A 14,718-nucleotide genomic window follows, 5' to 3' on the forward strand; every position below is an offset into this window, starting at 1 on the left:
TTACAACGGTGTAGTGCATCATGAATTTTTGCCAGAAGGCCAGACAGTAAACAAAGAGTATTATTTGGGCGTTATGAGACGTTTGCGTGAAGCAATTCGCCGAAAGAGACCAGAAATGTGGGCAGAAAACTCGTGGATTTTGCACCATGATAACGCACCGTCGCACAGTGCTATCATTATTCGTAATTTTTTGACGAAAAATGCAACAAATACCATCCAACAGCCACCGAATTCACCTGATTTAGCTCCCTGTGACTTCTTTCTGTTCAATCGAGTTAAAAAACCATTACGGGGAACGAGTTTTAGCAGCCGAGAGGAAGTAATGGAAAAATCGCAGGAAGCACTGATGGACATACCGAAAACCGAATATAAAAAATGTTTCGAGGATTGGATCAAGCGCTGGCATAAGTGTGTTGCAGTCGATGGGGATTACTTTGAAGGGGACAATATAGATTTAGATGAATAAACTTGTATTTTTAATTTTCTGAATAAATTCCGGGAAATTTTTGATCAAGGTAGTAGTAGGCAAAGAAGTGGGAGGATGTGGGGAGAAGGGAAACTGGTGTCTGTGGGTGTATGGGAGGGAGGGGGAAAGGGCGGTTGAGACAAAAACATTAGGTTCTCAATGGAGAAAGAACTTGATGAATCCATTAATTTTTTAGACATTACTATCACAAAAAATATTAGGCAACTGGACTTCTCAATTTTCAGAAAAGATACTTGTGCAGATCACATCACTTGCTTCACACCAAGGCATCATTTCCCTCAAAAATTAGTTGTGTTCAACTCAAACGTCCACCGTTTGACCAGTATTCCCTTGTCCCCTCAAAATACCCAATAACAACTCTAAACAATAAAAATGATAGCTGAAATTAACGGTTTCCGCTCCCAATTAGTGAAAAAATTGTAAAAAAAAAAATTAGAAAAGATAGCAGTCACATCCATTTTCAAATCAATCCCCAAGAAAGACTCATTGAAATGGAAAAAAATTCTCATTCTGGGGAATTTATGTTGTTAAGTGACCACAACCAGAGACCAGAATAAAACCAGCCCTCTATAATAAAAGCAACTTAGGGAACCTTTTATCCAACAGGAAAGTCAAAATTCCAATCATGGAAAAGAGTGGAGTGTATAAATTGCATTGTGAGTGCTCTGCTATTTACATTGGACAAACTGGGAGGAAATTCAGTGAACTTGTGAAAGAACACTACGCCTGTTTCAAGAACGGAAATCCTTCTTCCCAATTTGCCAAGCACCGAATGGACAATAACCGCGCCAGTGACTTTGTTCTTGAGATTCTACATTTGAGAAGAAAGGATTAAGATTTTATGCCATGGACCGATTGAAAATTTCCAAGAACAGTCATCATAAGGGCATGTTAGTTAATGACCTGATGTATTCCCCCCGCTCCCCCTTCCTGGGCCTCCCTCTGTACCACGGCCCCTTTGATTTCCCCCCCCCCCCCCCCCCCCCCGGCACCATACCCAACTGCCTTCTCCCCCTCCTCCCCATACACCTACACACACCAGTTCCCCTTCTCTTTTCCCCCCTTCCGATTCACCTCCCCCCTCCTCTTCTCTGTCTTCTATATACACCTGTGTGTCCTCTGCACTTCACCTGATGATGACTTTGTAAGTCAAAACCTTAGTTGTGCATAATAAAATATATTTGGAAGAACAAAAGATTTTCTATTCCTATATGAATCGCTTCCTCAAAGTGACACCTCAAACCATTCCATTTTTAGTATATTTAAATCTACAAAGTTTGTAAGATTTAGAATAGATCGTAGAATTAATCCACTTTTTGCGGAAAGGGACCATAGGCCAATGGTATGGATCCCCCAGTTTAAGGGGTCATCAATAGACAAACCTAAAATCTTGGTGCTGCATACCTTTTCCATGGGTTGGCCTTTTTAGGCAAAGGTCTAATTGAGGCACTTCCCTTCGTTTTTTAAATTTAATATAGTTTATTTTTAGTACATTTACTGACAGTTTGTTAAGGTTAAACCATTTTTCCAAGAGCAATAATGAGCTATCAAGCTTAGCTTACAACAAATAAGGGTCATTGTGGCTGAACGCCAGAGTTATATCATCTGCATGCAGAACTATGTTTTTATTCTCAATGTGTCTAGGCAAATCATTGATAAATAGTACAAATTATAATGGCCCAAGGATGTTACCCTGTGGTACCCGACACTTATTGCTTCTATTGTTGATTTATCATGATGTTGTTGACCCCAATGCGAGAAACCTCCATTATCTGTTTCCTGTCCTTTTAATGTGATTAAAGCCATTTATGGGCAATTCCCCTGATCCCATAACATTCACATTTACTTAGAAAAATGTCATGGCCCACAGCATGAAATGCACGTGAAAGGTCATTGAATACTCCAACAGTCCCAAGAAGTCGTTGCCTTTTTTAGAAAACTTGCTAGAGCATCATTGGTACCTTTTCACTCTTGGAACTAAATTGTTCCATTCTTAAAATTTTATTTTTAATGATATATTTCATAAGCCTGTCTCTCATCAAGGACTCAAAGATCCTGGAAAAAATAGTCAATGAGGACACTGGTCGGTAATTGTTTATATCATTCTCATCCCCCTTTTCATGAATTAGTTTTATCTTTGAAGGACTCATTTATTATGAATTTCAAGGGTTTGCTTATTGCTTTGGAGCATTTTTTGATGATAATTGTAAGAATATCGTCATTTCTGACTGATGGTTTACTTTCAAAGCTCATGATGCACTTCAAGACTTCCTCTGTTTCAGGAAAGAGGACTATGGAAGGCATCACATGCTGGCAAAACTCTGCATTAAAGCTATCGTCACTCATTATTCCATGCTGTAAATTCAGAGGCACATTAGTTAGTTAATTAATTGCAAATTCAGCTACTTGTTATCGATTGGATAGACCAACCCCCCTCCCCATTTTTTAATATTAAAATTCCTTCCTTGTTTGTCTTTGCCCCAGTTACATCATAAACTACTTGCCATGGTCTTTTAGTGATATTCTCAGATTGGCTGATGACTTTGTTATTATATGATTTCCTTGCATGAAGCAGTCAAGACTTCTACCCTTTTATAGAGCTCTGGAAGTAGTTCATGAAGCCTGGACCATCTTGCCCTTTTTTCAATGCGTATAATGCCCTAAATTCATTGCTGCTGGCTGCTCTCGCCTCTTCTGTCACCCAGCACTTAGTTTTATTGTAGCCTTTCACAGGAACTAGTCTTCTAGGAAAGCATTCTTCAAAGATCAGTTTTACCCTGCTATGAAATAAACATATGTACATTTCTTATAAACCCTTTAAATTGTATAAGGTATCCCATGACATCTTACACAATTGCTCATGGAAAGAATTTACCCTGGGATTGAGATGGTGTGGTGTCTAATGTACAGGCTTCCCACCAAGAGGGCCCAGGTTCAAATCCTGGAGACAACTAATATTTTTCTGTGGTATCCCGATCCCTACTTGAGGTGCTTTGTGTAGAGCACTTTGAGTCAGTACGATGTCCGTCAGATGAGATGTTAAACTGTGGACCCCTTAGTACCTTTCGAAAAGAGTAGGCTAATGTCATCGCCAGGTTTCTCTCCACCCTTCCTTTCCCATCCAGTCCTAATGGCACAAATGATCTCAGCTGTTGGTCACTTTCCATAAAAACTACTTCTACCAAACTATTAAGAATTTACACTGTTGCTTGGATAATACCTTCGATAGTTCCTACACACCACCTTTGACTTCGGGATGAATACCATTTGTGCTTAATAGTCAGAAATGCCAAAGTCAACAACCTTTGAGTGATTATTTTCATTTAAGGGGAGATTAGTGACAAGAAGGTCGATACTTCTGGAAGAGGTTGCAATCTCTCTGGTTGGGGAGCTGACAAGTGAAGTCTCTCCGTGCAGACACGGAATTTCACTAAGTTTAGTGGACTGATCGTTTTGGGAGAATGAAACGATTTTGAAATCACCACATATTAGACCCTTGCTTTTTTCAGGACACTTCCCAATAGCTCTCCAAATTGCCATGTTTCCCACATTCTGAACTTTTGTTAACTCGATTGCTGCTATTTCTGTTCGTCATTCTTTAGAAATCACTTTTTTCAATAAAGAGGCCTCAAATGAACTCTCCACTCTCACAAAAATACGCCTCCATTTTTGTATTCTGTGCAACAAAAGAAATTGGCCAATGTGTATCCATGAGTGTAATACTATTACTGATAATATTTAGTAATTCATGACAAGCTGAAGGTTGTTCAGTTTTTTCTCAAGGGTTTTATTGTTTGATTTATTATCTTGAAATTGAATTTTGATTCGATAATTTTAAACTGTAAAAGTTGCAAATTAGTGTCCATTGCATAACAAAATATTTAAGTCTTTTCTTATTCTAATGGATGATTTATAAGTATATGCATGTGCCAATCTGTACTTTTGAGGTGGAATTTCTGGTGTCTTGTGGAAAATTATGGAAATGTGGAAATCTTGGAAATTATTGGAGTTTATTAGATTGAAATCCATGGATTGAAAAATAGAAATGCTTCAAAGACAATTTTTACACATTCTGTAATAATGCATGCATTAGGAATTATTTCGGAGGTAGGACTTCTGGCTTTGGGGTATTTCACTCTAAATTAAAAATGAGACTATTCTCTCTCTAGAATTATCACACCTCAGTCCAAGAATATCCTTGAATTTCTTCATTTCATTTTTATAAAAAATAATTGTCTTCCTTTAGGTTGAATTCGTGCCTTTGAAAAAAATTTCACTTCACAGAAAAAAGAACTTATCTTTCTTGTGCTCACTCTTGTGTGGTGCGTAAGTATCATCCGGACCCTCCTTTGGAAATTTCATGTTTCGCCCTCTCACGAATGTAAAAGGTCTTATGCTCCGTGAATGCTTGCTTCCACCTTTTAATGAAATTATAAATTCATTAATGTTTGTATGGTAAAAAATAAATAATTTCCCTGAAAAAGGGGAGAATGCATGCAGAATACATGGTAGACCTATTTATGTACTCTTAAACTTCCTTACTGCCATCATCAAATCCCCAACAATTCAATTAATACAATCATAATGAGTTTGAAATCTCTGAAACAATTTCATCCTTCTGTTATTTCTTTCCCAAAAACATTTCATCTCTAACATTTAGCTTACAGTGTTCTCTGCATTTCAGTTTGAAATATTTGCCCCCCACACATTTGGTTGGGTGACCATCAGCAATGCTTCCCAATTTCACCTTGGAAAATTGAAATAAATTTACTTCGACAAGTAACCCCCTCAAAAGATGAGCTCTCTCTCTCTCTCTCTCTGTTATAATTTGGTGGCAAACTGAAAATGCTCAAATTAAATAGAGAGAGGTGAGGGGAGACCAGGCATTTGATCCGGTTCTGTTGCTCACGGCCACTTGGTATGCGTACCCTGGTCTGAATGGACTTCCCTCGCCAGGTGAGCACGCTGTGGGGGAGTTTTGAAATACGGAACACGAGGCTGGCTCGTTCAATGCTGCAGCAGCTGTCGGGGGAGTCCCTGGAGGGGGAGGGGAAGGAGGAGCAGTTTGAGCACTGGGCCGATGAGTTCTCCCGCCTGCCGCTCTACTTCATGACCTTCCATGGCCAGCAGTCCCTTACGGTCGTCATGGAGGTAGGCAGTCGTCGCCACTTGGCACTTTTGACTCTCGGGGGAGCCTTGGGGAACTCCTCTTATTCAGTAACTGCACAAATCATTTGGGAAAGTGTCAATATTTCAGATATGAGAATTGAAATTGAACATTGATGCCTTGGGAAATAGCATTGATAATATTGAATGCTGTCAGAATTGTGGGTTTATGCAGTGCAAAAATAGGTGAAAATTCACTAAGAAAGAATTTGTGCCAGTTTTTTGATTGATTGTTTGCAATTGATTTCAATCTATTTGTTGGTCAAAGTGACCCAATGAAGAATTCTGTGACCAACTCTGTGGCTCATAGATTTTTTTAATAAGACCAGAAACTCATTTCCTTCCATTTTGTGAAGCCTCGAGTGATTGCATGCAATATTGTTTATTGCAATTGCTTTGTTTGCCCCTATTTTCTGTAGTGCTGTTTCTCTTTCGTTACACAGTTTATACTTTTACTAGATAACTCCCGTTCTTGTTTAGCGCCCGATTCAAGGTATCTTCATTGGAAAATAGGTTCACTTTATTGCCTTGATTTCATTAGTCATGAAACTCAAGACGCCTTGATTTCTGAATGTTGACAAGTGTTTCTTTTTAAATTGTTTTTACATTTAATGATTGAATTGAAAGAAGAATCAAAGCAGTACTACATTTTGTTTTAATCATGTATTAGAGTTAGTCCCCCATACAACATGGTACATATTTTAGAAGTACATGTAAACATATTTTGGTATGATATGTTTAATATATTTATGAGGGGATCGGGATGATGTGGTGGCTAATGTACAGGCTTCCCACAAAGAAGGCCCGGGTTCAAATCTCGGGGGCAGCAGATATGTTTCAGTGGTATCTTAATGCCTACTTGAGGTGTTTTGTGGAGAGCACTTAGAGTGAATATGACATTCATCAGATGGGCATGGGTTTTACCGTGTTACCCCTTGGCGCCTTTCGTAAAGAGTAGGCTAATGCTGATGCCGGGTTTCTCTCCACCCTTCATCCTCTCCTGTCCATCCCTAATGGCGCAAATGACCTCGGCTGTCAATCACCTCCCCTAAAACTACTACTACTACTATATTAATGTCCTTAATATAATAAAGTTTAATATTGAAAAAAAATATCTAATGCAATTTTAGATTGACTTTGGTTTGATGCTCCTATTAAAATTCCTGCTGACGTTTGATGGCAAGTGACTTCCTTGCAGCATATTCCCAACTTGACCAACAACTTGCAGTACTCCATCTCAGTGAGCAGTGTTGATGTTCCCCTCCTAACATGCCTTCTCCTCCTTCTCCTCAGACGGTTTCCCATGCTGCCTACGTCCACGACATAGCCCACGTAGTGATTGACAATGTCCAGTTCATGCTGGGGATGGGCGATGAAGAGGCAGAGGGGAGACTCCGCTCTGGAGCCGGAAACTCCAGTGCTTTCTCAAATCGCTTTTGGAGGCAGGACCTCGTCATTGAAGCCTTCCGGAGATTTGCCACAGCTGCTGACTGCCACGTCACCCTGGTCATTCACCCACGCAAGGTACTGGCACGATGCGCAAGGAGTGCAGAGACCTACCTGGTTGCTTAGAGAAGACTACTTTGCATAATTTTCCCAGGCACCCATCAAAACTCCAGAGCAAGTTTTTCAGCATGTCTTGTTGCGTTTCAAGATAGGTTTAGGCATTCAGGGTTTGCATGCTCAAGTGCAGCGGATATGCAGGGATCTGAGGTAAACGTTGCTAGGGCTTAGAGAAGAAGCTTGATATGTGTGCCGCTGGTATTACCACACTATGTGTGTAAAAATTTCAAAACAAATGAATAATTCATTGGAAAAACCTTGAATCCGATTTCTGTGATGTTAATAACCGTGGAAATCACCTAAGAATGCCTGAGTGAGCACCTGACCATTATAAGATGACTTATTTCCAAACCTCTGGTATCTTTGGATGTTCCATGCTGCTTCTGGTAATTACCATTGCATAGGTTGGCTTGGTGGACTACAGTTTCACCCTTAGTCTTGGAGGCACCTTCAGGTTCTCCCAGGGACTCACTGTTACATTAGTTGTTCAGTTTGAAATATTAGAAACAAAGATCATGTACAAGTTCACCAAAGCGCAAAAGAGATAAGCCATTGGGGATATTAATAATGTCCACCTGCCTGGAACTCCTACGTTCATTTACTTTTCTGTCCATTTCATTTTTTTCCTTCCTTCGCCACACCTGCGTCACAAAGGCTTCCACTCCAAGCTTAGCCTAACACCTCAATGACCAAGTTTCCGAGACATACTAAACTATTCACCATGTTTTAATACTTACTAAATTTTTCCTCACATCTTTATTTAGGTGCTGGTCACAAATGCCCACCTCTTCATAAACAATTACTTGCCTTTCAATGCAATGCTTCCCTTAACGTCCACACCAGTCTGCCCATCCAAAACACTTCCTAAACGGGTGAACTGTTTTGCCTGCCTCAAATGTGTGTCCCCAACTGCATTGTTCACCACCCTCCAAAATGTACCCCAAGCCTCCCCCCCCCAACCACGCCCAAGAAGGGACAATCGAGCCAGATGCCACACCTGCCCCGTCCCCACCCCACCACTCTCCTCCCCTCGTCTCGAATTCCCAACGATCCAGTCTCTCCACTGCGGCACAGCCTCATCTCCGCAGGGTAGTGTACCGTACCACATTACCTCATCCACATCACTAACTGCTCTGTGCAAACCTTCTTCCCTCTCTGCTGGTCTCCCCACCCAAACACTTGTCTCAATCCCACACACTTACTCTCCAATGCAGACCCTCAAGCCAGCCGGAAACCCTCGCTCTGTGAACCCCTTGGCCTCCAGTGCTGCTCACCTCCTCTTTCAACTGCCCAACCATCATCCTCTCCCGCCTGCCCTCCCTTCCTTCCGTAGAAGGTGGTTGCCGTGCCGTGGAAATATTGATTTCCATGCTCCTTTCTCTCTTCATTTGTTTTGTTGTCCGTGTCTCATCTTCACCATCCAACTGTTAAATATTCCTTGGATCTCCTATATTCTTATGGGGGCTGCACATGTGGGAGTCTGCTATGCACCTGAGGCCCTGCTACTCTGATGCCGTTTGATGATGGCTCAGACCTCTGAGGGCATTAAAACTTGGTTGAATTGAGAGCCGAGAGCTTCCCTGGTTGATGCTCATTCGAGCCATGTGCCTTGCAGGAAAGGGAGAGTGAGGACCTGACTTCCAACTCCATATTTGGTGGTGTCAAGGCATCCCAAGAGGCTGACAACATCCTCATCATCCAGGACAAGCGGCTCTCATCGGTTCGAGGGAAGAAGTATTTGCAGGTGAGGGAACTGCAAAGATGGTCCCGCTGTGAGCATGAGTCTCTCTCTCCCTTTGGCTGCGTGTGTTCCCAGTAACAGGCGACTGCTCGTTTGCCGTTGACCTTTTTTTTTATTGCCATCACTTAGCCCGGACCACTGTTGAATTTGCTGTTGAAATTGATAAAATTATAAATTTAATATTTATTTTAAAATTTTCAACTTATCAAACTAAACATACAAGGGTGAGGTTGAAAGTTCTCGGCATGACATAGAGACTGCGCTCCAATCAGCCAAAATTTATGATTCCTGTCCGGGTGCAAGTGCCATTATTTCGTTTGGCAAGTTTCAACTTATTCTCTCAAATAGTTTGCTTGCGTGTATATTTTGCTCTAGACTTCTATCGTGTTTTTCGTCGAAATAGAAAAACTTGATTTTCGTGCGGTCATAAAATTCTTCGTTTTGAATGTATTAACCCATAAGAAAATTCATCCGAAGTTGACACAAGTGTACGGGGACTCTGCTCCTTCAATGTCTATTGTTAAAAAGTGGGCAGCTGAGTATAAATGTGGTCACACAACCCTAATAAGATGACCCACGTGAAGGACTGCCAAAACCCCAATCACACCGGAAACCATCGGAAAGGTGCACGATTTAGTGTTGGACGATAGGCGAGTGAGGGTGAGTGGGATAGCCAAGGCCATGTGGGGGCGCCCTATCGAAAGAAAGGGTGCAATACATTTTGCAGGAAGAAATAGGGAAGCAAAATCTCTGCGCAAAGTGGGAGCCGTGGAGAAATGGCTGTGGCATGCGTTTGTTTGTTTGTTTCTGAGGTGCTGGCCTCAGAGCGCATTGTCAACCCTCAATCACCTGCTTAAGGTCTCTTTTTGAATAATCCCTTTGGTAGGATTTGATGGAATTCTTCAATTCATCCCGATTGTGAAGCCAGAGTGACACCTAGGGATAGACCTGTGAACCCTTCCAGTGTCACTCAAAATATTACATCTGCTACTGCAGCCAATTGCATGCGGTACTCAGCTACTTATTCCTCAGTCAAACTTCATTATTTTCCAGCGCAATCGAGTAGTATTGAATCATTATATTGCACCTCCAAAGGAACGTCATCGCAAGTCCCTAAATGTCATGATTGGTTTTGAATTTATTATTCCAAGTATGATGAAGCTAATGTTGACGTTGAATGTTTTCAAGTCCATAATGCTTTCTTAAGTGTTTTAGCATTCTAAATCTCATTTTAATATGTTATCAATCCGTCCCGTGTTTATTTTTGCTTCCCCCAAATATTGTGAAAAATGAGATGCCGGGTTTGATCTGAGGGAAGTGAAATCAGTGGTCCCCATGGATGTAATATTTTGAATGCAATGCATCCAAACTGGGCATTTGTGTTTGCTGCTTTGTTCTGGGTTCTCCTAGTTGATTGCAAATGCTTTCATCCTCTCTGGAATCAGGTGGCCAAGAACAGGTATAGCGGAGATCTTGGAGTCATGGCCCTGGAGTATGACAAAGAGAGCCGCAGCTATGGGAAGAGGAAGAGGAGGTTGGGGGAGGAGGCAGGGGCGGCCGATGCCGCAGGCCCTGAAGAAACTGAAGGCAAGAGGGAGAAGAGCTCTGACTTGAGCTGATCTTGTCTAGTCTAATTGGACAGAGTGGAAAATTATATTATACTCTTCCATCGTCCGAGTAGGTTGAGCCAGTTGAACCTTAATTTATCACCAGCTAGAGGCTAATGGGCAATGAGTGGAAGACCTCTTGGATGCCTATTATCTATTGAGGTAATGCACCGGTATCAGCAGAGATAGGTATTCAATAAATTATAAAAATGCTCTGTGCCATTCAATGACCTGGCAGTAGTAAGTCCCTTCTCTGGGCTGCCCTTCAGTGCTTGACCGAATGAATGATGAGGACCTTACTCAATCATTCAGAAGGGCTTTTTAAGTGCCCTGCCATTCATTGTAAGTCCTGTGTTTTGGTTCCTGATTACTAGAAAGTGATGTCCCAGCTCTGAAATCGGTGATTTGAGTAGATCATTTGGATATTGTCACATCGAATTAATACTTATTTCCACTGTAATGGATTGCAGCTTTAGCCCCCTTCACTTTTGTGTCATTTCGAAGTGAAGGAGGTCATTTGGGTGACTCCATGGGGTTAATTGTGATTGTGTCATTTTTGGTGCGGCCCACATTGCCCTTGCTGTGGCCAGCCACTGCAGTTCACGATCATGTGATCAACTGCTGGAAGGAAAACTGTGATGCTGCTGGCAATGTCCATTTTTGTACATTTTTCAATAAATTACTGAAAGATTCTGACCTTATGTCCTCTAATTGCTATGTTTATGTGGTCAGTAGAAGTAGATGTGGAACATTTCATCAAATAAGAACAACATGCTTTGAGCTCACCATTTGATGAGCCCTGCAGCAAACCTATATGGTGCATTAAAATGGTTGGGCATTTAGATGCATTGGCCATATTTTATGGTAAATCTTGATTTATCCAAATGGTAGATGGTTTGAGGTTGAAGGAAATCCAATCCAGGAAATCCAATTAGGATGGCTTGGCGTGTGCAATATTTCCGATCTTATGAGTGGATCTTGTGGAAAGGTGGATGATGCTGGAAATGATTTTTCAGCTAAATATTGCCTTGTGCAAGAGGTTGAACTGTGTTGAGGATTGCTTTCAAAATGACTCAACTATTCTGAAAGCACCCAAACTCCTAAAATCCATTTCCATATGTTCAGGGTTAATTCTTAATCCTTCTTATATCTCTTTCTCCACTTTTTGCCAAACATTAATTTCAATTGTTTCAAGGTTGGTTTTTGATGCAGCACTCAACTGAACTGTACAGTGGAACCCTGTACAACGAGCATTATCTGTTCCGCCATCTATCTCGTGTAGTGAAACAACTTTAAATTAATTTAAAATACAACAATGCATTCCATACCAAAAAAGAATAAACTATATACAAGGTTCATTCAAAGAAAATGATCTATGCATTGTTTAGGATCATGGATCATGTTTATCTTTTCTTCTAGGGTGGAATGAAGCGACTGCAAATGCAAACTTGATTTGTAAAAGCAAAAGTTTAGAAATAAATAGTTTATTATTTATGATATGTACCTAATGCCTTTGTAGTAGAACGCTGTCTAGGGACATTTGTTTTTACCGACCCTTCAAAATTTTGCAAAAATGTGACTCAGAATTATGATTTAAACTATTTTTGGGGTACATAGGGTCAGCCTTATTGGGGTGATGCCTCATATGGGCAGTGGTATGATGCAACAGTTTGCCACTACCTCCACCTCACATTTAACTTACTGTTTTGGGCTGAACACTTCTTGAAGGCTCTTGGTGTTTCTGAATGGTAAAGAAGCAGAGTCATGGTCAAGGCGAACGATTTTTACTCTCTGAAATTGTTGCATTGAAACAAGCAGGTTTAATTTCCAATCCGCCGCTTGCATTGGCATGAAATAGCGGCCAGAGGCAGTGTTTCATTGCCTTGTGGCCAGGCAATGCATTCTCCTTTTTTGTTACGTACACAAATATACTACCTTGATCAAAAATTTCCCGGAATTTATTCAGAAAATTAAAAATACAAGTTTATTCATCTAAATCTATATTGTCCCCTTCAAAGTAATCCCCATCGACTGCAACACACTTATGCCAGCGCTTGATCCAATCCTCGAAACATTTTTTTTATTTGGTTTTCGGTATGTCCATCAGTGCTTCCTGCGATTTTTCCATTACTTCCTCTCGGCTGCTAAAACGCGTTCCCCGTAATGGTTTTTTAACTCGATTGAACAGAAAGAAGTCACAGGGAGCCAAATCAGGTGAATTCGGTGGCTGTTGGATGGTATTTGTTGCATTTTTCGTCAAAAAATTACGAATAATGATAGCACTGTGCGACGGTGCGTTATCATGGTGCAAAATCCACGAGTTTTCTGCCCACATTTCTGGTCTCTTTCGGCGAATTGCTTCACGCAAACGTCTCATAACGCCCAAATAATACTCTTTGTTTACTGTCTGGCCTTCTGGCAAAAATTCATGATGCACTACACCGTTGTAATCCATGAAAACCGTCAGCATTGCCTTCTTTTTTGACTGAAAACGACGTGGTTTTTTTGGTCTCGGCTCATTTGGTGAACGCCATTCACTTGCCTGATGTCTGGATTGCGTGTCGTACTCATAAACCCACGTCTCGTCTCCAGTAATGATCCTTTTGATGAATGTGGGATCGGATTCAGCCTCGCAAATCATGTCTTTTGCGACGTCAACACGGTCTCTTTTTTGCATGAAATTGAGGTCTTTTGGCGCACCAACTTTGCTGCTACACGACGGAAACCCAAATCATTAACCACAATGTCTTGGGCGGATCCATAGGCAATGTTCAAGTCCTCCGCTATTTCTCTGATGGTTAATTTGCGGTTATTGACCAACATTTCTTTTACTTTATCAATTTTTTCACCGACTTTCGATGTCGATGGTCTGCCACTGCGTTCATCATCTTCGATTGACTCACGACCACTTCTGAACCGCTCGTGCCACTGGTAAACGACCGTTTTTTTTAGAGAATCGTTGCCGAAACACTTTTCCAACATTTCCAACGTCCGTGCGCCACTAAATCCGTTTTTTACGCAAAATTTAATACAAGTTCGTTGTTGCAAATTTAAATCCATTTCTGAAATAGTAAAAAATCGCCAACACACGCAGAGATAGATGTACTCTTGGCTACGTAACTTTTGCAAATGTCAAGTTATGACACTAAGATTTAAAGGGAATATCAACAACAGATGTACCAATTTAACAAAAAAAACAGAACTCAAATCGGAACGATGGGAGCGCCACACGGTGGTTATTCCGGGAACTTTTTGATCAAGGTAGTAGACCTAGGCATCTTCTTCCATAAAATACCCATCTTGTCTCAATTAAAAACCTGATGGGGCACGCAACCCTCAGAATCAACAAGCTTTTTAAAGTCACCGATGAAGCTCTCGTCTGCCTTTGACTCGGAGCTTGCTGCTTCAGCCTACTTAATATGCCGAGGATGCCGGTTCTTCTCGTTAACTTCTTGAACCTTGTGTGCCTCCCCTTAAATACATCTTCAGTCATTGATGATCCCGACGAATAGACTTTGGCATGGACTTATTAACAAGGGTGGCGAAAATCACTTTTCCCTTCTCGCAGATGATATTCTCGTCAATAGTGTCGCATTGCTTTTCCTTCATCCATATAAGAAGCAACCTTTCCACATAGTCGAGAATACGTGCCCATTGCGTAGATATTATTCTCTCTCTCTTGAAAGACAATGCAAATCACTCGTGTAGACTTAAGAGTTGTTCTGCTTGCTGAATCAGCCACCCTCACGCTTGTTCTTGCTTTTCAAAGTTTTTACTTTTCATTATTACTGTTATTATAATTCTCTAATGGCTCTCTTCTGATTGATTTTTATTCGGCTTCAATTTTATAACTATTCACAAAATATTAGTAAAATTTGCACCAAATAATCACTAATAGTACGTCTGACTGCTAGTTTGGACAAACTTGTCATCACTAGCAATGCTGAGATGCCAGCAGAGCGATTGCTAGAGACAAATCGCAGTAGCAGGCGTGCCACGAATCCGGGTATTCCCCTCCCCTTGTCACTCTTTGTACAAAAACTGGCTTACCAAGAGAGTCATTTTCGGGTCCAATCTTTTTTGCTCGTCATGCCAATTGCCCGCTGTGTGAGGTGCTCGTTAAGCGAGGTTCCACACTGCCCAATAGGGGATGC

At 41.1% G+C, this 14,718-nt stretch overlaps 1 protein-coding gene across 1 annotated transcript in view; it reads left to right on the plus strand.

Moving 5' to 3' along the window:
• Nucleotides 1-11,254, plus strand: part of mtDNA-helicase (mitochondrial DNA helicase) — a 35,909-nt gene extending 24,655 nt beyond the window's left edge. Inside the window, exons 6-9 of the mRNA XM_071591095.1 lie at nucleotides 5,444-5,638; nucleotides 6,947-7,177; nucleotides 8,832-8,960; nucleotides 10,403-11,254. Of these exons, the coding sequence (XP_071447196.1) occupies nucleotides 5,444-5,638; nucleotides 6,947-7,177; nucleotides 8,832-8,960; nucleotides 10,403-10,576 (729 nt within the window). The 3' untranslated portion in view covers nucleotides 10,577-11,254. The remainder of the gene's footprint in view (nucleotides 1-5,443; nucleotides 5,639-6,946; nucleotides 7,178-8,831; nucleotides 8,961-10,402) is intronic.
• Nucleotides 11,255-14,718: the final 3,464 nt, after the last annotated feature.

The sequence above is a fragment of the Hetaerina americana genome, unplaced genomic scaffold (assembly GCF_022747635.1).
Source record: "Hetaerina americana unplaced genomic scaffold, ioHetAmer1.1.p SCAF_41, whole genome shotgun sequence".
Classification (NCBI taxonomy): domain Eukaryota; kingdom Metazoa; phylum Arthropoda; class Insecta; order Odonata; family Calopterygidae; genus Hetaerina; species Hetaerina americana.